General features: G+C 39.8%; 1 protein-coding gene across 4 annotated transcripts in view; it reads right to left on the minus strand.

Moving 5' to 3' along the window:
* The window catches only part of LOC135485494 (uncharacterized), a 32369-nt gene extending 8334 nt beyond the window's left edge, over positions 1–24035 (minus strand). Inside the window, exons 1-5 of one of the 4 annotated variants that reach the window (XM_064767584.1) lie at positions 23594–24031; positions 2844–2901; positions 1867–2031; positions 1214–1439; positions 501–727 (exon numbers count right to left, since the gene is read on the minus strand). In XM_064767584.1, coding sequence (XP_064623654.1) covers positions 501–727; positions 1214–1439; positions 1867–2031; positions 2844–2901; positions 23594–23641 — 724 coding nt within the window. In that variant the 5' untranslated portion in view covers positions 23642–24031. Of the gene's footprint in view, positions 1–500; positions 728–1213; positions 1440–1862; positions 2032–2843; positions 2902–23593 lie in introns of those variants that run through there. The other 3 variants (XM_064767583.1, XM_064767586.1, XM_064767585.1) reach the window with 3 other exon arrangements.
* Positions 24036–24605: the final 570 nt, after the last annotated feature.

Genomic DNA, 24605 nt, shown 5'->3' on the forward strand with positions numbered 1-24605 from the left:
GATGCCAGAAATTGTTTAATCTGCCAAAATAAAAATTGTGAAAATTTTATACTGGCGAAAATATTGCTCTTTACAGTACATGTATTTGATGATAACACGAGATCTTATTTCCTCCAGATACGAATGTTCTTCTCTGAAACCTCTTGTTCCAGTAAAAATCAATCCAACCCCACCACTTATACCCCTCAAAGACACCCGAGGCTTGTTTTTCCCGCTTTAGTTAGTCTCCTTAAAACTATTAGCTCTTCAAAACATGAAGTCTGAATTGCGTTCAGCACACTCGACAGCTGTACCTCTCTTACTCTTGAGCTGTTGAATATGAATACCCACTCCTGACATTTACAATCAGTTAGATTGTTCTTAAAGTCAAGTCTGTTTGAACTCAATCATTACTTATTACTCGTACTAAAAAAAGCGATTATGATCATCTCATAGTTTGTTAACTATTTATTTGAAGATATACCAGACATAGAAATTGTGATATTTGGAAATGAACTTACGTTGTTCGCACATATAATTATAACTTTTATCCCCGGAGTCGAACCCTAATGTCACGTTGGCGTTATCTTCCTGAAAACTGACGTTTATATAGGCGTAGCGGGCGTCCGGCCGCTCTGGAGGAATGAAGGGCACTGCTTGGCGGTCATCAGCCCACAGCCAGTCTTTGCTGCCCGGATCTTTGTATAAACCGATCCAAAACTGACCTGATATGGATTTGGGATGCCCCCTGAAAGAAGTGAGATAAAGGCTTATGATAGAAGAACGACGAAATTACAAAACTCCATCAAGCATCAACCCTGGTGTCAGCACCGTACACCTGTACCTGCTCAAGGCAAACGTGGGTACGATAGTAGACACGGTGAGTTTCTCCGGTGTAAATGCATTAATTTTTTTATCTGCTGTTTTCCGAAGTCTCAGGTGCACTGTTCTACTGTCCTAAGAGAATCCGCGATTGCGCCAACGATATTATAATGACTCTTGGTAATGATTCTGGGTGTAATTAATCTCACAATGCAGGCGATGTTAATGACTTCTATGTAATTCAACTTCACCTGCGTAACACCAATAATTAGCTGCAGCAGATACCCTTTAGGATTTTTTCTCTGCTTATTTTTCCATCTACGGGCCCGGACATTCGTGTTTCTCCTCTCCGTTATCAGAACAGCTATAGTTGAAGGGGTGGCCGCCAGTGCTATCCATGACAATATCTTACCTATAATTTGTGATATAATTACGAATCATTCGTTTCAAATATTCCACCGGTCCTTTTTGTTCCAGTTGAGAATTCCTGAGAGAGATTGCTAAGTGGTTAAGATTTGGATGTTTTATATCTTTGCTACCACAAGCATTGAGCGCTTCTGTGAAGTTCATTTTCACATCCTTTCTGAAACCATAACACTTGTTTTTGTAACGAACCCATTCCTCTTGGCAGCGACCAGCTGAAAAATAGATAAATATACAAATTTGATTTGTAGCGGATGATGAAATGTGTTTGCCGGTACAAAGCCGTCGTGAACAACTTGCATAGTGGGAGAAAGGAAAAAAGGAAAGAAAGGAGAAAAATTCTGACAATATACCCTGAATGTTCTTTTTGTCTCAGTATATTCATATTTTTTGTTTAGCTGCTCTCAAATATATGACTGAAGATCGGGTGAGTAATCTAGAGATTAAGAAGCTTTCAGTGATGTCTACAGTGTACATATTTCACAGGACACTTCATCTTTACAAGTTGCACTGAACTCGATGCACCGTCGGGCCACTTAAACGTGTAAATCAAAGGGGATGCTCCTTTCTTAACAAAATTAATCCCGAGTTCAGAAGAAAATAATGCCCTAAGCCGAGTTCATTTCACGTGTACATACTCACGCATGCAATCGTCTATAGGTGGCCAGCCATCATTCGTGCACTGCGTAGATTTGGTCTTGTTTCCGTCCGGGAATCGATACCAACGGGGACACGTGTAAATCATGGCGTCGCCGGCAAACATTGAGAAACCGTTCCTGACGGATGGGGCGTCGTCATCGCAAGTTACTGAAATATTTCCAAAAACACTGCGATCAAGTTGTAAGAAACTGTACGGTTGCGAAAGTCGGGCGATTCAGCATGACTATGTAGGTATCTACATATTTTACATACCAGTAATCTATGGTGGGCGATGTACGCTACAGACCATCAATTTTGTTTAAACTTCGTAAAAAAATGAACTTGTTAAACTCTAATGCTTATTAATGAGAGTGACAAGTAACATGGCTTTAACTTGTGATTTATCGTCAAATTTAATCCACTCTTCAACATGATAAAATAATTAACTAACATTCTGAGCAAGGTTATTTGGCCTCGGGGATGCAATCGCCGAATTAATTCGTTATAATGTTTTTACGTTTGTTCTGGAATGATTTTGTTGGTGTTTTTAAGTCTATTTGATTTTCATTCTCCCGTCATGCCGTCGATGCTCAAATGATAGAGCAGGGGAGATAAAAGAGAAGAAATTGTAAACAATGCACTAATCATAAGGTAGACGATGAAAAAAAATCCGCGCCTGAAAAAAAGATGGAGATCTCGGTAAACAGAAGGAAATGGCATGATCGGATCGGCCACACACTGCGGAGGCCGGCCGAAGAGAATTGTTTGTCACGCTTTGAGATGGCATCCTCAGCGAAAAAGGAAGAGGGGGCCACGCATCTCCTGAAGTCTAATGCAAAATCCAGTGTCTTGGATGAGTGGAACCGCCTGGAACGAGAGGCCAAGGAGAGAAGAAACTGGAGAGGAGTCATGTCTGACCAAAAAAGCCCCAGTCGGGGTAGGAGGGGATAAGCAAGTCAAATGAGTGTCCTGACAATTACCTTTTCGTTTTGCTCTAGCTCGTACTATTACCACACGACCAGACAGACAGCATACTATCTGCAACGAGAGAAAGAAGCAATTACATGTAGAAACTTTAAAAAAACGTAATGTAGTTGGCAAGTTGCCTTATATTCGATGGCAAGTATATACGTTTAGACAACTTCGTAATCATCACACATCGACATATCGATTACGTGGGTATGTCTGTAAAAAGAGAAAGCTGTGGCTATTAGAAATAACTTACTATATATTTGATCGGTAAAGTCGTTGATTAATTTATCCGGGTATATTTAGAGAAACCAGAGTCGGGCCAATCTTCATTTAGACGCCTTCCAAAAATGCCTTGCCGTTTATCTTTGCCCGGCTTTCCTTTTGAAATTCAGCCCACATGTTGGTCGAAACAGAGGCAGTATACGAGTATGGCTCGTGGTCGAAATCACTATGCTACCAAGTTAAGGTGGAGCCAAACACATCAATAACCCAGGGGTTCGTTGGTTCCAATAACTTTGTTCCTTCACAGCCACCAACAAATTGAGATTAAAAACCTTCTTATGGAAATTGGTGAGATTGATAAGTGGTCACAATGAGGCAATATAAAATCTTCAATTACTCACAGCAACAATCAAACGGTAGAATGCCGCCTTACAACTTATAAGCCCTTGCTGGTATAGGCCGAATCAAACGATTCTGGCAAACAGCCTTTGTTGGGAATTAACGTGCCAAAGGACACAAAAATCGTATCAGTCCGATATCAAACGAGTTTGTTGATTGCAATGGCTGTGTCTTCGGTCGTTAGCCGCCAGCAAATCAAGATGCTTAAAGAAATGGATGCTTAACCTAATAAAAGGCTTAAAGAAGATTGATAAATGGTCATGAGGCAATGCACGTCTAAACTGGGTCAGTCTGTCATTCAATTGATGGAGGTGACGGTCCGACAACTCGACCAAAGGCTTTCTATTCATCCTTTATCTTTGCATTCGCCCTCAAAGCTCAGCTCCTCTCAACCGGAGTTGGCTACATGAGCAAAGGCTTTTACCGAAATTACCATTCGCAGTTGATATAAACCAAAGCGGTATCTGTTAGAAACCCAAGTGGTTCCATGGTTGTAATGACTTTGTTCTTTCGTTGGCCGCAAACAATTATTCAGATTAAAGCATTCCTAAAACTTTTTCAATCTGGAGAATACGTATATGCTAATGGAGCAACTCTTGCTCAGGGAGGCTATGTTGTCGCGGCGGTAGTTTCAGATTCATTACTCATTACTTACCCGTCGGCTTTGTAACACTTCATCCCTCCAAGGACCAGGTCATTCTGAGAATGATCTACCCAAAAACTGAATTAACCATGAAAAGAATGGTCATGCGAAATAGCAGGGCCAATTTGTAGTTTTTGTCGCAAGTTATCGGCTTGTGTGTCGCCTCTGACCCAACTAATGGCGAGCTCCGTTGCCATGTATTTGACACGGATTTTTCCTACTACTCCTAAAGTTTAGATCGATGAGTTTTACTATGTCGTCCTGCTCATTCCCGGTTTTATGAAAATGCAAGTTTAATCACCAGGCATACATGCTTCCTGTAATCTGTTCGATAAGCGAGGTCCTCGAGCTCTGGAACTTTATGCCGACCCGATAGACGACATTCGTATTTAATCAATTCTCGTTTCTTGTATCTTCTCGGGTTATTCAGTTCAAGCCGGCTTCAAGTGATTCGCTCGAGTACAAATTAAATACATGAACTCACGAGTAATTGTAAGCAAGATGAGGCGCAAATTAAGTTAAATATACAAATCAGCGGATGATTTGCTCTTTTTATTTGGTGAATGGCTCCCGAGATTGCTATCGGAGCTACTCTTGTGGCAGTGCGTGGCGGTGCAAGGGTTTTGAGATAAGTAGTAAGTTTAACAACATTAAAATGGTCACACAGGGAAGGCGGAATGGGGCAGAGAGGATAAAACCTGGCCGAGACGATCTTTGGAGAATCAACTCCGAGAGAAGAACCTTCATTGGAATCTGCTGATCGACAAGAGTGGCCCATTAGAAACTCGATGTGCCACACAAGGCAACAAGGGCCAAAGTAAGTAGGATCAGGCATTTATGCATACGTTTGCGTTTAACTCGGCAAACACACACTAATGCATGTAATGCAATTGTTGATGAAGGTCTTGAAAGACCTCACTGAAGACGAAAAATGGTGAGGGTGCATTCTGTGTCTCAAAAGGCAAACGAGAAAAATTGGCAAAAAATAGAAGGGTGCATGCAGGTCGCTGTCGCCGAGGCATATACGACTTCTAAGGCAATTATTAATGTTGGAAGTGTTCCTACCGTGCCATGGATTTTTGGACAATTCAAGTTTGGTCTCGGAGAGCTATACTCCAGTGTCATACTTCTTCCAGGTACCATCCATGGAGTGCTGGATCTACATTGTATCTGTCGTTGCCAGCAGAGATACTCTTAGAAAGACACTCTGTGCATAACATATTACTACTTGGGTAGATATGATGATCATTCTGTGCATCTTGTGTCAAGTCAAGCCTCTGCTGAAGCGAAGGCTGGGCCAAATGGGTCTATCGACTTCTGCCAAAGATACACACAAACACACACACGCACACACACATGAAGCTAAGAATGAAGGTACTGGTACCATCCAGGGAGCACTCTGTGAACCGCGATGCCGGAGAGACCCTAGAAGACACTCCCATGCGTAGCATATTGCTTCTTGTATGGACATGAGGATCACGCAATGCATCTTGTGTCAAAACAAGTTTTTGCTGAGCAGGTTTGGATGGGTCTCATATCGCGGCTATTGCTAGTATATATATACTCCTGGTAAGAATATCTACTTGTATAAAAAAGAAAATGACGGAGTTAAGAAACTTTAAAAAAAGAAGTATAGACGGGTAGGACGATCTACTTCTCCAACAAATATGATACTAGGTCGTGTCTGAAAGATCAAAAATTTGCTAAAATCATGAATATATCTGGCAGTTCATGAAATTAAGCATCAAGAGCTTGCTCAGATCAAAGAATAGGAAAGGAAACGAGAATGAACAGAACACAATTCTCTCACTAAATTGATGGAGTAGTCTAATCTATTGCTGCGCTGGAACTTACGAATTACTGCTGCTCCAAATTCGACAAGTGCTGGCAGAATGTTAATGCTTCTAAATGTCATGAGGTACAGAAGGGGGTAATGTAGTACATTGCACACATTCTTTAAAACTTAACATTTGGAATGAAAGGAATCATGGTCATTTTGAAGGAATCCAATTTATCTTTACATGTGAATTGTATACGTGACAGTGCAGAAGCGAAGTGGTTTTATACAGTTTCACTTGCATGAAACTTATTTTCAAATCTGATTATTCATACAATAAACCAGCGTTCGGATTCTCAGAAATGCCATTGGGCAAATTGCATTCAGGGACGTTGCACCGAAATAGCATCAATAAAAAAAACACAACTAATATTCAGCAACAATCCCCAAGTCCGTTCCAATTACTCCAGCCTTATTGATTGAATGGATATGTTTATAGTACCATGCATTTGGTTATCATAACTTGTATATTTGGTATACTTACTACTAAGTGTCTGAATGAAAATTCTAAGTGGTCATATCAGTCTCTACTTATCAGAAGGGCCAAGAATAACAATTTCGTCTCGTCAAGGGCTATTCGTCATCAAGCTAGTTTGGGAGTATCTTGAATGAGTTTTTGGTATGTGTTATATTGTCCAATTTGAGCATCCCTTGAACGGGTATTCAGTGTTGGTAGTCAACATTTTTCACTGTGTATGGTTATTAAATTGGCATTTGAGGCGACTCTTACTAGACAGTGATTGAAAGCAACAACCATACGGGGTCATATGAAACGTGCGTAAAAAACCCCCATAAAAGCACTATATCAAAAAGGTTATTTGTTATCGGTTAATTTACGGGCATCTCATCCTTCGCATGACTAGGACTGCGTGACCAGTTTGTTCGAAGCGAATGCAAATCAACATTTTCTTCATCAATATCATGATATTTTTCTAAAAATCACGAGTACTTTAGCGATAAGTGTGTGTAAAAGGCATGAGGGCTTCGTCAGCGTTTGGAATATTGTTTCTTTTTGGCGCAATGTCATTATATAGATAAGAAGAAAGTATGATGGGAACGTGTCGGGAACACAGCGGGAACAGAGCGGGAACGTGTCGGAACGTGACGGGAACGTATCGAAAATGTGTCGGGAACGTGATTTGAACGCATCGGGAAGCCGGCTGATAACCCGCACTGTATCTCGTTCCGACACGTTCCCGCTGTGTTCCGAAAACGTTCCCGTCATATTTTCCTCCCCGACATGTTTCTTACGTGCGTTTTGATGTGGGAACGTATCAGGAGACTGTGGGATTACCTACAGGGTGCGTAAAACAACACATATCAACGAATGACTCATCAAAAATACATTAATAGCCAACAAAAACCCGCAACAATGGCCGAGCGTCATCGGGGTTTATGATATTGCCTTATTCGACGACCAGATAATAGCATCCACTGGGACAGAGGAGTCATTATAGACCGGCAATTTACCTCCGAACCTATGATAAACGGGTAATATTGACGCAGTTTGATATGATAGAAGGTTTGTGAAATTGAATCTACTTTTTCATTAGCAGGAGTTATTAATATTATAACAGGTAGATTTTGCACTCGTGCCGCAATCAGAATGTTGCAAAATTAGGCAGGTTTCGTCTGCCATACGAACGACGATGTGCGAAATACGCTTGGTCTGTCATTTCATCAAGACATGTACTTAATTCATACGACACTCGTAAAATCATCTTTTTATACTTACTTGTACAAAAGATCGGGGAAATTTCAAAATGAAGTTGGCGATAAAATACATTTACATACTTCATCCTTCGTAGTTCGTAGCTCGCCGTATGGGTTGCGAAACGTGCCTTGTTCCCTGCCATTTAGGATGAGATCAGTGTAAATCATCCTCAACTGACATTTATTTCCTGTTTCAAAAATCATTTCGCCGGAACATTCCAAACGAACAACTGGGAACTAATCGTTGCTAAGCAGATGGAAGAGAAGGCAATTAGCCTAACTATGCAATCAACAGTTTTTATTTGACATCACCATTAAAGAGGGAGCGTTGAAACTAATGATCAATCCATTTGATTAATAGCCAATTTTAGCTCTTTCCCAGCTCACGAATGACATAAAAGGAGTTGAAGTGTGATTTGCTAGCACTCTTTATCAACTTGAAGCTAACCCATTCGTAGTAACTCCCCAGGACATAACCCTAGTTTTACCAGCTTTCAAAGTTCTCGTCAAAGTCCTCCTTCACCGCTGTGAACTTCACACATTGGTTGCAGTCTATTACAAAGATTGCGCACGCATGCAAATATCTCTGTAAATTACAATTTGCGCAAAACCTTGCATCATTTCCGGCTTGGGTAGAAAAACATCTTAGTCTTAGTCTCTCACTGACCCTTGATCAACATCGGAACCAGCCTGCGTAAATAACGACAGGGTATGTCGTTAGTCGGCGAGCGGATCATCCCATTTCCTCGGCTCTCGTAATGGATTCGTCAATCAATTAGTTTCTGACATTGCACCACGTGGAGTCATTTCTGTGTAGTTGCTAATTACGGCAACCAGTTTTGCTTTTATAATTCATTTCTGCTTCGGCATAATTTTTATCACATGATTTAAACTTATCAGCCTAACTGTAAAACGAGTTGCCGTTGCGTTGAGAATTCAACTAGTTCAGCAAGTAAAGTATTGCTGCATACATATGATATACAATTTAATTTATCATGTTAGTGCCCATGAGGCTGCTATACATACTCTAGTTTCACTGATCTATGACCGCTTCTAACAGTATAGATAGGCTGATCTGAGATGTAAGTTATAGCTGAATTCCCATCTCCTAGCTTCGCGGCCAATGCTTCTTAATATTCCTGGCCGATTTCGACCAGGTGTTCTGACAGGACACATTGGCAACAGGGCGCGAATGGACACAGGTCCTCGTCGTTCAGGGATTTGTCAAGGGTGGTGCGCTGCATTTGCGAGACGTAGCCGGACCGATATAGATGATACCATTAACCTAGCAGTCGTACAGACGAGTGATATTCTGCTGCATATACAAGTAGTTCGCCTTGTTTGAAACTCCTCAAGTTAAATTCTAGTTGACTAGTATTAAGCTAGCGAAACAATCTATTCTTCTGACTTCTTTCATGACTTGAGCTAGAAGGTTACAAGTACATCCAAGTAGCTAGCGCAAGTCTGGATTGCATCTTGATGCTCCATAAATTTACGCACATCCGTATTTTTCTCGATGTTGCGTCGGATTACTCAGACAAGAGGTATCATCGGTCTACAGCCTCGAGTTCTCAACATATCTAAATGCTACAATAGCACGCACTTACGCAAACGATAAACGCTCCGCCACCTCAGTTCACTAGCCAATATGGCATCTACAGCTTGGGTTTTCTGGCAACACCAATGAATTTTTATGATAAAGACAGAATCAATGTTAACGAAACTTGGCAGCACCCTGACAAATACAGTGTTACATTTGTTATAGCTCGGTCAAAGAGAGATATGTGATCACACTGTGAGAGACATTTGAAAAACAACAGGTTGTATGATCTTTCTAAGCGTAACCTGGCCGTTTTGGAAAGTGTGCAGCACCGGGCCACCCGTCATAGAATCGGTTCTGATGTGCCATATACTGATAGATTATCTAGTCTCGACCTTCTGCCTTTATCTTTCCGCCGTTAAATTCTCGATCTGTTATTCGTACATAAATGTTTTATTCAGTGTTTTTAGGTCCCAATTGACGATTTTGTCAAATCTCTCGAAGAGGGGACAACTTATTATTATCAATTTGTAATCTATGTATTGTCATCCGTTCTTGTACTCTTGAACTGTCTTGGTGGGGGCTTTTTATAGGTATTCCTACCGCACACACCATACTGTATTACAATACAGTTAAGTTTAAATAAAAAAATAAATAAGGGTACTGTCTTTATTAATGCACAATTATCCGTAATTAAAAATGAGGGTATTCAATATTGTCATGGAGAAGTACTTCCAAACTGCCCAATGAGTGTCGTTAGTGCAGTTCTGCTGTATCTCGGGCAATATCATATCACCATCTAAACAAAGCATGTTGCTGACAGACGGAGTTAGACATGTGTACACACCTCTTCTGGGTTCCTCATAGAGTGACCATATTTCATCAGAATGGCCGTCAAGACTTTTTCTGACAGTTTGTAATACACTTCTTCTCGGATTACCAATCTGAAAGGCAATAATCAATGTTTGCGGCTATTGACCCGTCTTTGCTTAGCTTTAATTGCATCTACTGTCGTCGTGAGAAATGTGAAAAGGTATCATAGAAATGATGTTATGATGTCAAACTGGCTGAAAGTGGCGATAAAGCTTATACTCGCGACATTGCAAGTGACTGGTCGCAATGTTCGATTATATAGTCATCAGCTCTGACCAAGATGGTACTAATTGGAAGTATCTTGTTTAACCTTGAGTGAAAAAGGGGAGAAAAGAAAGATAAAAATATTGAGTTGACAGATAAGTGTCGAAAGTAAGCCATTAATGGCATTTTTAGGCGATATTTTATTCCTCAGCTTACCTATCAAGGAAGGTAATAATCCGTGTCTACTCCGATGACCGGTATTTGCTCAGTGATAAGAGAAATGTAACGCTAGAAAAGATACTGGTTATCGTTGCATCGCCACTTCTGCGTTATATCACCATTTACATCATGACGTTAATTCCCGTTATAAGGTGGCGATATAACGCAGAGTCTTCTCACGACGTAGCGATACAATCCAACGTAGCGACTGACTGGAAAGCGGTGGTTGCTTGCTTTCACTGTTAGGGACTGAAATGTGTGACGAGAGTTTTCAACGGGCTACAGCCATGTTAAATGTGGTTCTTTCAAGTAGCTCGACACTTGACCGAATGACTCCACTCAGTCTTCACCTAATGGGAGGCGGCCGAATACTCATGAGTTAAACTGGTTCCTTAAATTAACAGGCATGTCAGAAGGTCCGAGGGTGCGAACAAGTGCACATTTGTAATCGCCAAAATAAGTTTATGTTCTCAGATCCCTTGATACAATCTCGACCGACTCTGTATGCACATCAGCAAGAATATTTATCACTACGCTTTCTCTTGACTGACAATGCCATTGCCATTACATCGTGATGATATCGATAAACGGCTGGGAAAAATATCTTAGAGGCTTTTGTCTTGGGGAAGAAGTGTCCAATTCAGCACCAAGAACTATACATGGGTGGCCTTCGTGATTAAGCAAGTACATAGTATATAGGAGTGAGGTTTCGCACTCCAAACGACGTCACTCGTAAATCGTATTTCATATTAGTGGTGGTGGTGGTGGTGGGGATGGGCTTGGAAAAATATTTTAAAAATCGTCGATAACATACATACATGTTCCCACTTCGTCATTCGTATAGGAAGGAGCTTCGTAAGGATTGCGAAACCTGGCTGGTAGCCTTCCATTACGTTATTGCTTCTACCGAAACTACTTATTATAATATATTATAGGCTTTATGGGAAATATGACTGTTCCTAGCATGACCGCTCCAACATCCTCGAGGAGCGGTCGCAGTCGTTGATCGAGAATACATCGTTGAAGGTGGATAACACAATTCAGCCCCTTATTTGAAATATAGGTAGTGTTAAACAAAGCAATCCAGAAGTGCTGGTCACGTTAATATGTACGGTACATGATATAGTAGAGACACCGCACGGTGGCTGAAAATGCCCAGCAGCGGTGTCACCAATGTATCATTCATGTTCAGTTGGTACTTGCTAACCATTGTATATATGACCGTGCACCCGGTCGTACAAATGCCCCGAAACCTCTGTCTATTGTTTGAATTATTTAACACTCTCACGAAGGACCCGCGGGGTAGGGATGTTAAATTATGAACCAGTCTGACACGAGGGTTTACTGTCGAGTCGAATCTGAGGTGAAAACCTGAGGCAATGAAACAAAGAGTTTAGTTTAACTCACAAGAGAAAATGTTATACATCATACTCTCAACGATTTCATATTTCATAGACTGAAATCCTCAAGTCACCGTTTTTTCAGGAGGATACCGACGCCTAACGCCGATAGATCGGCATGGGATACTTCTTGCTGAGGAACGCTCACACTTACATTAAACTGGGCTGGCTCTTATTGATCGGGGTTATTTGTAGGGAAGACATGTTTATTCACGTGTCAATTGATATTAGCCATTTGAAAACAAAGCATGTTGGCTCCACCACAAATCTTGATTTGGGTCGCCTCTGGCCTGGAGTATACCTTTAGGACCAATGGCTTATAAATTCCAATTGCAAGCCGCTGATCATTACTGACAGCAAAGAGGGAAATGCTGCCAAGTCATGTGCATAGAAATGTTGAATCAATTATTTCAAAATGTCGACTATTTTATCTCATCCTAGCTTTCAGCATTCCCGAAGCAGTATCTGATCCCCCTGCATCAGTTGATACCAAGACCAGCATGTTAACTACAACCAAGCCGCTTGGTTGGCAATAATTATTTGTTATACATGTAATTACTCCTAAAAAAATACCTGGCTGATTGTCATTTTTTACCATGTAAGCTTACCAACGATGACGGCTGTGCATTATTTTGTTCTTTCTAACATTTATATCTCCATGGATACCCCTATTCAACAAGGTGCTGACATAATGTATAATATTTGCGATTTTTTTCTGTTGCCTCATATTTGAATTGAATTCATTTTACTAGTTACGTGATGGATTAGATACTGGAAAGTCACCCATCTATGGCGCATACTATACATCAATACACTTCAGTGTTATTGTAATCCACAATGCTGTTTTCCATGTGTACGTAGAATGTACACTGAACACGCTGCGCATCATGTTTCACGCTCTATGGCGCTCAGTACCTTTCCTCGTGATATCGGCGTTTGGAAGTCATCGCTTACTCATCGTTAAATGTAATGAAGAAATTGCTCGTTGTTGCATTAATTTCACCGTATGGTTAACATTTTAACATTTGCCTCAATGCTGAAAGCAATTTCGGATTTTGAAAGCGATTTGTAATCAATGAGTGGTTATGGTAACTTGCAGGCAACCTTTAGAATAGATGTACATGTATTTATATGGTAAAGCTGACTAGATACATTGACCATGCAATTAATTCTGAACTTCATCGAAAGTGCTTTTTTACTGGTAGAAATTGTAACCATTCCAATTTTCCAAAATATTTTAAAAACAAATAATAGAGTCAAGAATCAAACGGTATAAGCACCACGTGTATGCCAAACAAGTGTACATGATTCTCTCATTGATAAGAGATTGCATTCGCATCTGGAGAAACATACGCATAACAATAAAACTTCCTTGCATTTAACCTGGGTTTTCTTGGATTTTTTCCCATGAATGATTCTAAAGAGAAAAGTGGGTCCTTTTCAAATAGCCAAGAAAGATGATGCACATGCTCAACGAAGGATGCGTTTTATATTGGAACACTTCTCTTTAAATGTTATTTCTTGAGATGACAGTTTTGAGCAGGAGTTGTATTTTATCCATATTTTGCTTCAAGTTAAGTACAATCTTAGTATGAAACTTGTCATCCGCGCTGAACGAAACCAATCCTGGTTATCTACTGAGGATATGGGCTCGAAGATATAATCGCTCTTATACCGTTGAAGTCTTTATTCTATTTTGATGAAGCTGACATAAAAAGGAAATCAAACCATCTGGAGGCACCTGACTTGGACCTAGATACACGATCTATTGTCCCGTCGCAGATGCTCCCGGGTGTTTACCGTAAGTTACAGAAAGCTAAACCGAGGCTAACAATCGACTCGAGAGCCAAGTCGCGTTTTATGATCGTACTTTCTGTTTGAGTTATGATCGGGAAGGTGTGATTGCTACTGCTGATTGCCTTATAATCAGCTTCGTCTCATCACCGATAGCTAACGTGATCGCTGATGTTTATTTTACGGGGGTTTAATGTCCCATTCCAGACAGCTTTTAAAGTAGGCTTATACATCAATCGCGATTGCTAGTAGCATTGCCAGTAGTTACTAGTAAGTAACTTTGTGCTTTGAAATTGTGCTTTCATATTATGACCTGAATCTTTCATGTCATTTGGATGTTGATTCTGCAGGGTCCTTCACAAATTTGATATAACAGCGTTGGCCTGTAAAATGTCATTTTAAGAAGACGTTTAAAGACGTATACGTACTCGTAAGTCAACAATGCATGTCGCCTTGGATACAAAAGAAGTCATTCGCATCATTGTTGATTGCGCCATACCGCTTAGCAATGACACCGAACTAATGATTACCCATGAAACCTTCATTTACAAGCACTATAGCAAAGAAATTGAGACTTTGCATTTTTTTCTGGAACTACCTTTTGACGTTGATTGCAAATCAACAATATGACGTTGACTCTAACAAACTCCGCTTATAATGATGATTGCTTTTGCCACATGGGCATATTCCGGTGATGTGCAGTTGTACAAATAGATCGAAAAGTCATAAATTGCCAAAATAGGGATAATAAGTTCCTTGCTTTCCTGGAAAATTGGACAATCAGCAGTTGTATAGGTGCCATGATAACGACTGTTTTGAATGGTGATGATGAAGCCAACTAGATTACGAATCGGTGGACGCTTAATAATTCATACGTATATTGGCTCTAAATGATCATCTCGCTCAGTGGATTGACACCAGGCCGCCGACCAGGCCACATTATATCAGCCTAATTTTACCTTTGAAACTTCCATCTCGTTTTGAATCATCAATACACATAAACGAAACCTCAATTCGTCATGTGTGCATGGTGCATTGTGGACTTATTTCATACTCCTGAAACACGACATGAATTTAATGTAAAGTAAGAATAATTGGCAACATAAACTTTACAGACCCGTTACCGTCGCATTTTTGGCGCCACAAACTTGTTTCATGCAATAACTATGTTGTGTTATCATCGCCCATAGCAAAATTAAAAAAAGATTCTCGGTTTATGCAGGATATTGCGTTTTGAAAAATCTTGATTGAAATATCATGTTCAGCGAAAATTCCGCATGGAATACACTTAGCAAGTATTAAGATGTAGAAAATCTAGCCCAATCATGCATCTGACTTGCATTAATTTAAGCCGGCCTTTGATCAACGACTGAAGAGGCTACTTCATACAATATGTACATGTAAACTATAATATTAAAACAAAAAATGCATTTGGAATATCGAATAACGACTTTCAAATGCAGTTGCCACTGCACGCATCAAGGATGAGTTTTCTGATCGAAATATGGATAACATGCTCTTGGAACTTAAACTCAGGTTCAACATATAGCATGCTCAAAGTTATTCGAACTAGGACAAAGATTCAATGATACACATCCGAGGAAGGCCAAGGTTTCTCGTTATAATTTCTTGCAATAGACTAAACATTTGAATCAATCTCATTATGCACACACAGTGGGTCAATATAGACCGTTATATTGGGACAAAGACATGATACACATCAGGGAAGGGATTTTTTTTCTCGTTTTCTGATATCTTGCCATAGAATTAGCATTTTAATAAATCTCATATAGAATGCACAAAAAGTGGGTCGATTATACTCCTAAAATTTTCCTCGTAAACAAAAACCGGGAAAAAATTTTAAAGGTTTTTTTATTTCCCTGAAAAATCCTTATAGGGAGTGCATATTTGTGTTGCAGAAGTGCAAATAAAGCTTTTTTAGGAGTGTGGCCATGCAAACAACTCAACCGAACACACCAATATACCAAATTATAGCATCTCCCAGTTGTGTCGTCATGTGGCCACCATTTAATCAGGATACCCTGCCCTACATAATCTCCGATTTACCCAGCAGTTACAATTGGGAAATCATGAGACAGCCAATTCTCCAGCAGATCAGCTGAACAAACGATTTCTTGGTCTAATTAATCTCCTGCTTAAGATGAAGAGGCTGTCTGTGTCCGAAAGTTATAATAAATGAGTGCAAGGGGATCACAGAGTAATCACAAACTTTCCTTAATTGGGCAATCGCAGACATTAAAACTGATAATAATCAGGCATGATCGCACCATTATCCCGAATGTATCCCGAGCTTTGATTGATCATCCTGAGATCAAGCTTTTTTACTCCTATGTCGAGAAATATCGAGAGGCGGAGTGAAAACAACTCGGCGGTGCCAGGATGTGTTTGATGGTTGTTTTACTTCCAAGTTTTAGGGTTTTTGCACTGTTTTCGAATTTCAGGACTTGTCCACCAAAAGAAATTACATGAAAATATTAATTTTCTGAGCAATTATTGCGAATCGCAAATCGCAAAAATATATTGGCACCGAAAACTGTGGTTTGCAACTGCAATGTTGTTTTAATGTTTGTTCTCCAGCGCGTATGATATCACATTTTCGTTAATTGTTAGTGTTTTTAATGGCTACGATCATACAACACAACCAGAAATTTGCCATGCAACAATTTCCCAGATGACGTAACTTTTGTTGCTGAAACCGGGACCGTCAATTTGAGATTACATTCCTAGGATATTTAACCCTCATCTGGTAGATTTCTCTTGGGAACGATTATCTAAACTTTAATAGTTTTAGATGTCTCGCCGCCCGCGGGTTGTCACGCACATTGGTATTCTCAATACAAAGCATCTTGATCATTATCCTGAATAATTTGCCATGGACTGTTTGACTCGGGCTGTCTCCCTAGTTGATGTTGCTTTGTAAATGAGTTTTAGCGTTATCTCGAACCATGCTAGTGATCTCGACATCGATCTTTGGTGGTATAGCAATGACCTACTGGCTCAGACCCATATAATGGTCTAGGGGTGCGTATTTGGTTTGGCTATAAACCTTAAAAGGTAGGACGCTCAAAAATTTGGGGTTTTTTCCCGCAATGGTCATTTTAAAACGGAAAGTAGTGCAAATTATAGGGTGGATTTGGGGTGAGACTGGAACAAAAAATCCGTGTTGTTATTAATATGTAACGACTCGTATTGCATATTTGTCCAGGATGCCCCCTATCACCTCACACCAACCACGACCCCCTTATTTGTAAGAGTGTACATACATGTATATCGTGATAACCATTGGGAATGAAACCCGGGCCACCTAATTTGTATCCTGCGGTTAGTATTTGTCCATCCATAGCCCACGATGGAAGAATGACCCGCGCGTTCAGGGCAGATACTTAATAGACCAATAAATCTGGATGTCCCTGATTTTCGTACAGCTTGATTTGAACAGAGATGGCTTATAAAATATCATCATTAACTACCATTATGGTAGTTTGGCTCACATTGCCAAATAACTGCAGATGTGACCCTCTGGTCTGTTTGCCAATTATGGTTGCAAATGGCTTTTTCAGTTTTCAATCATTGTTTTGTATCGCGCTGTTGAAAGGATACGCCGTTCTTATTTACTGGTGAGTCAGCAATAGAGAAATACAGTCACACATATTGCCGTTGTGCAGTTATCATGCAGCCGCAAATTTGCTGAAACTCGGTATTCAAGATATTGGCATCCCGGATTGGCATATCGTTCTACACAACAGCAATATTGTTGAAATTTATATTCGGTACGTGTACGGGATTGGAATTACGAACGGCGTATGCCTTTAAGATGAAAAAATACATGACATAGCCGTGATATTCTTCTCGATTGAATAGCACTTTGGTTAAATCACTAAACAATTAAATGATTGCACTCATTGTATACACTTATAATAGCACTCACTAGGCTGTATACACTTTCATGGTGGGCGAATGCTGCACTCCCCAAACATCAATGCCAGTATACATTATATACACCATAAGAAACAAAAACAAGTCAGTAATAACATGCATAAGAGGCCAAGAATCTCACTTGTGGTCCAATATAGGAAATTCATTAAGTTGTGCGGCCATCTTAAATATCTCATATCAAATCACTAGAATGCACTTGGCTCCACTTAGCAGGCCATTCTTACATTGTACGCAATTAGGCGAAAAACTGAATTATTGAGAAAAAAAATCAGGTTGTAGGGAATGGGAAAGTGACCAACATGCAGTACACTTTAGCAAGGTCACCAGCTTCTGTACATGTACAAAAACACTTGTAGGAATAGCTGACGACCCTTTTTGTTATGTAACTGATTGTACATTTACAATGCACAGAGAATGTAGTGAATTTTGCCAACCCCGATTCGTTTCTTTTAATGCACATGATACACGTGATATACATGTACATGAACATGTACGTATATGTACGTATAATCTAACAAATTACCCCATCCAATATAGGTTGAACAAGGAATGTATGTTAGAAATCTTCCCTGAAGATCCGAATGCAATCATTTAAAATTACGTTATGGTTTATCCAATGGTTGCTCGCAGTTGGCCAACGATTTTACGAGACCTCATAGAAAGTTATTCATTGGGTGGGCTCAGTTGGTACGACCGACAGGATGGCTATCAGCAACATGGACACTCTGATAAGTAGCTGTGTTGTATCTAATTTCGAGAGAGTTATAAGTAGAAGAGCGTAAGTAGAACCACTTTCGCTTCCTACAACTCGGTCACTAAAATCGAAAAAATGTCATATATTTTTTATGATTTCGATATAAAAGTAAAAATTACAGGTTCAAATATCACACAAAACAAAAAGATACTACAAAAGATTCCTGGGTAGCTAAGAATATTCGAATTGATTAGTATGTGTAAGGAAGGAATCTTGCGTATGTAATTATATAGTAAATGTACAATCAATATTTATGCAATAAATTATTTATTGCATTCCCAAAATTAATTTAAGCGTCAAAATACATGTACATGTACGCACATTAGGCTTAAAACATTGACTAATATTATCAGGATAGTTGAGTACATATACACGTTATAATTAATAGCCATTCTGCCTCCAAAAAGCATTATTATTTACGAACTCGGCTTATCTTAATTCGTGTTTATTGCTTTCGCTAAAACGTATTTTGCATCTGTGCCATACATGAAGCCTGATAATTGAGAACCATTATGCAATTGTTCCCTCCCTGAGGTCAGTCGGTCAATTCGCTTTCGGTCTGAACTGTGGCGAATGCATTTCATTTAATTAACCACATATATCGGAGAGGCCATTTTTCTGGCCGCATTCACTGAGTGCAGTTGAAGATCCATAATCCATACGGTTTTATAGCATTGTCCTAAAACACTCACTGGATCGAAGCGAATACGTACCATTCATTGTATAGGATTTACATTGATACGGCCATGGCCACTCAGCGAAATCTGCAGAAACTGCAGAAACTGGTTGAAAACAACCTAAGAAACAGTACAACATTATCGATAGATAAGAAATATTTCCAATTATTCCATGAGTATCAAGTTGTTTAAAACGCGCTAATACCACTAGCATTATAAATGGGAAACCCCAAAGTGAATAAAAATTACCCTCTGCATATTTTTCGCGGACCGTTTTCACATCGGCCGTGGTGGGGAGAAGACGAATGTGGCAAAATTACCAATACAATATTTATTACATCCGTGATTTTAGGCTGTTTCCGCCCAGTTCCACAAAATGTTCATGCCATCAGCTGATTCTCGGCCCGCGTCCGTTCACGAGTTAGATAATATATTCATTGTTAGCTTTGATAATGGTATTGGTTGAACAAATTGACAATCGCTTGTGAGCTAGTCGGACGACTCTCTATTTGCACGTCGTCGGGAAATTTTGTCGATATTTGCTCATTATTTGGGTTAATGTCATCATTCGTATTGAACTATTTGAATAGAAATTTGCCTGGTCACATCGCAATTTTTTTTAAAAATCAGTCATTAGTGGACGTTGATCAGCCTGCGCTAAAAAGCATATAACTAAAGGCCATGTTTTGTTTTTCAATATAAAAAATAATTGCTTGCTTTCCTACACAACAACGATGCACATTTGTCAGTGTTTAATATCAGTGAACAGTTGTAAAAATATGTGGTTCTGATAAAAAAAATAACGAACTGGTCGCCGAGTACTGAGTGAAAGTCGAGTCATCATTAAAAATATAAAATGGTAGCTTCTCTTTTTTCTCTGTCTCTTACACCTAAGCGTACTATCCCCAAAGCATTTGTATTGGACGCGTTAATCAGCGTCACAAAGCTCATAAACAATTTTATAAGCCCGCATTAACCGAGTCTATCTAGTTATCAGAGTTTAATCAAGTTACCAGCATAATTATATATGAATGCTATAATGGCTTAGGTTCAAGGCTGAGTACATTAATCTAAGCATATCCATCACGTCAGATGTTTGCAGTCACCAGCGATAGATTGCGTTCACCTATCCGAACGCATTTGAACTCCTATCTTTCAACAAGATATGTTATTACGCCCAGACCAGCAACAAGCTTAACCTGTCATGCATATGCTAGTCTTACTCCAACTAAGATCTATGAATATGAGTCTTAATTAAAATGAAAATTGCTTTTGGCGGGGCGATTATAAAAAAAATGAAGAAAAAAGGTCCCAGTAATTGAAATTGAACGGTTTGTTTATTGCCCAAACATTCACAAAAACGATTGGCATTGGTTCAAGTCATGCAACAAGTTCTCATCACAAATATAGTTTCCACTGTCTTTATCTCATGAGCAATCCGCACAAAAGTGTATATGTCGTACCGCACAGGTCTACACTTTACGTACTGTACATCCCTACACTGTATACTTTCAATTGGACACTGACATGAATAAACTCGCAATCCGATGAAAATTCAAGCCAAGTCCAAGCCAAAATGAGACAGGAGAATGATACTATACAATATATTATTATTGCATCTTGTTAACAAAATTCCTGGCCAAGTGTTGAAGATAATCATTTTTATTATTTTGATAGAACATACACAGAGATAGGTGATATTATAGTCCTTTGGAACACCATATCTCAACAAAATGAGAATTTTCATGTTGAGGTATTTTAACATGTACGTGCATGTAGACATGTTCTCGAAAACGTTGCTCTGGATACTGCACTATCTAAAATTAATACATGAATATCAATACAACAAGTAAACATTTCGAGAGGTATGGTCAGCTGCAGCCTATTTTAAAAGTATAATACAGCTGGAAGTGTATATGGAGAGATTTATCAAAAAAATGAAATGCAGGCCACGTAAATTCACACATACATCCACCTGTTCAAGTTGTACATGTAGTGTCTAGATCATAAGAAGGGAAACTGAATACTGAATAGTAAATTTACACTATAGGCCTAGTAAATCTCGAACGAAAATAAAAGAAAGACATATACATGTAGTTACTTTGGAGCACTGTATGCAGGGCCACTATAGAACTGTGCATGAACCGTAGCTATTTGATTTCAGCAGAGGTATACAACAATTTCACCTGACGAAACCACATCATCATCGGGTAAATAATATTGATACTAAAAAGAAAATAACGTTGGGACTAAGAGAAAACAACATGTGAACATGTGAGCGAACGTACCGCACATACATTTTCTACTAGTATACATCAAGAGTGTTAGAATTGTTTTTTTATCGCTGTTAACGTGGAGTATCAGTAGTAAAGTAAGATTGAGTACACATTCATGGAATTCAGCCTCCTCGAACTAAAGGTTTTTGAGCAAAAAAATAAAATATCCTTAAATTTTTTGAGATTCTGCAGACCTTGGAGTATTTTTAATGTTTGTTTTTCAGAAGCGCAAAAACCTTCATTGCGAAGAGTGTACCATTCAAGCTGTTCACCTTGGTATCGTACAAAAGGATCAATGCATGGACCGGAACCCCCCGCAGCGGAACCGAGAGTTAATGGGCTCATTGTAAAACAGTACCAAAATTCTTCACATTGTATGAAGTTGGTATCAATTTATTTTAAAATCGAATATACAATGTGTATCATATAAAATAATTTAGTCCAACCAGAAGAGCTGATTGTAGAGCGCGATTTTACATGCACATGTACTTTAAGGTAGATTTTCCTACCAAACCGGTGGGATTCAACCACACGAACTATTCAGTAATATTTCGACATTAAATCTTCCTCAATCGATTTCTGACTCCGCAGCTGTTTCCATAATTGGGTCGTTTGGGGCTCTGAACAGCCCAATAGGGTATCACAGGACCTAGAAATCATTCGCAAGCGAAATCGACTTTCCTTCTTATCGGGAGAATATCAATGTTATTGTCAGTGGTAAACAGGCGACGTGTGTGCGCAGTTTTTTAACGCGTGAACAGTGGCAATGTACCGTGAGATAGAAGAGTCACAATAATAGCCACTCATTGTGAATCGTAATACGGCCGGCCTGCGGCCTAGCCCTGCTAGTCTCCCTTTAACCAGACCAACCTGATGCATCATAATATCACGACACGATTCCCTGGTACATGTAATCGGTCTCTAAAACATTAATTGATATACATAATCACCAGACGGATTCACATGAACTGGACAGGTATAACGAGGGCAGACGAAATGCACACAGAACAAAATAACGTAGTTGTTATTCATGTCACAAAGAATCATCTGTGTTACCGCTCAAAGTGGTTGTTTCTGAAGTTCCAAGGGGTGGCTAAAGGCAGAATGTCGCCTGCACCCCGGCTCTCGAGCATGCACGATTGAACACACGATCGAGGGGATCATACACCCTTAGAAATAAATGTATGATGATGATGATGATGATGATCTTGAATTGAGTTGAAATATACTGCAGATACATAAATAAGGCATGCTTCACTGTTGAATTTTCGAGGTGTAAAATAATCCAGACGTTCTGTAGTATCACCGGCACATCGCATCACGTTTCAGTCAGTTGATACCCAAAGAATCCCTCGGGAACATTATACGTATTCTGATGCCCCGATTTTAGACTGCAACTGAACTCGATACAAATTCTTCGCTGTCGAAGTAAGATTGTATCGCCTTTGGCAAGATGCCTCAGTCTGCGAGTCGTTCGCATAGCGATTTCATTTATTTATTAACTATGTCCCATAGTGACGATAATACATCGTATACACGTGGCTCTTCAGTTTTGATTTAATCCAAGATGTTCGTACTCAGAGTCATGTTTAATATGAGCCATTTTTCTTCATGAAAATTTCTTCATCTACACTTTATACTTGAGACCTAGACTGCAGTGGTTTTTAATGACAAGGAGTTACTTTTCACAACATAATGGAAACTATGCTATTTTTTTGTAAACTTAAACCCATCCATGACCAAAATGTACACTGATCAGTTGCTACAGACAGTTGGAGTGCAGTCGAGGGTATACGGGGAACTGTGACATATCAAATGCACTGTTCTCTTATACACGTGAAGAACTATCCGGCGACGGGACATTTTGGTCGGAATTCCGATTCAGTGATCGTTGAGAGGATGAAATAAACTTCGTCACTTTGTCTTGACGTCAAGGCATCCCTGCTTTAAAAATCAACGAATAAATCGTATGGTGATCAATTCAAGAAAGATTATTTTGCAACTGTGTCCAGCCAGGTCTTCTGTCCACTCAGGTCGTAACGCGCGTACGCGCTAACTCCGATCCGGAAATAGCTGGTGAATCAATCAATGCCACATCAACCCCAAGGCCCTGTAATATTTGTTATAACCCGGCTGCCGTAGAGTTTAAATTTGCAAGGTGGTTTTAGAATATGAGACCGTGAAAAGAAAATTGGATCTAAAAAATGAAAATGACATTTAGATAAAAATGATGCTGATGGAGGTACTCACCACCAAAAGAACCAGCTCCACATTGACCACAGACCGCCAGAAAATCATTATATCCAAAATGTTTGAATACCTGCAGCCGCTTTGCAAATCGTTCGGAACAGCAAGACCGGGCACCTTTTACGGGCTATTTTATAGTAGCGACCGCCACTGGCCCCCTGGTCTCGGCTATAAACTATCCTCTTTTAGACACCACTTGCTTCCTGGAGAACTACATAAACAAAGCCAGGGCATTGCGAGAGCGAAACCGCTCAAACACCTGCGGGTGAGTTTGGATCGCGCCAGAGAAAATATCTGTGGGCCAATCACGTTGAGAGAGGGTCCCGCAGCCTGGAAGCAGCACCGAAGCAATTGGACTTGTTGTTACGTTGATGTTGCACTAATGTTTTAGGTGATGCTTTCATAACCCAGTGGCGGGTCGTGTGAAAGGCACCAGCGGAGCGCAACGTGAGCTTTTGATGAATCTACCATTCATGCAGCCAGATTTTATTTATAATGGTGTGGTATCAAATAAACTTCTCGTTGTGACATTTATATCAATTAATGTGCATGGAGTATGACACCGCTTTATTACCATGGTGTGGGTTCTGCTTCCGCGCTACGAATACGCTCTCTTATCCAATGCTTATGGCGAGCAATGTTTTGTCAGCGTAGCCGGTATCAACTTGGTTCTGTCAAACTGACCAGTGAACTGCCACCAGTGGACAGTTATAGTTTCTTATACGTTCTCTTGATTTCCATACGGATGTCTGATGTTGCCGAGTTCATGTGGACTCGTATATCAGGCCGTGCCAGCTGATTTATTGAGTACCCTATATTAATTGTATATAAAAATAATAGGTCAGTCTTTTTGATACACCCTGTAGACGCTGTATAAGCATCTTCTTGAGCTTCACCAAAAGGTTTCAGAAAGGACTTTGAGTATGCAAAGTCGGCTAATGAATCCTATTGCTTTAGATACAGATTATAAACTGCATTCTATCCCATTTCCACCCTGGAGAATCAATTCCCCCGT

Source organism: Lineus longissimus, chromosome 3 (genome assembly GCF_910592395.1).
Source record: "Lineus longissimus chromosome 3, tnLinLong1.2, whole genome shotgun sequence".
NCBI lineage: Eukaryota > Metazoa > Nemertea > Pilidiophora > Heteronemertea > Lineidae > Lineus > Lineus longissimus.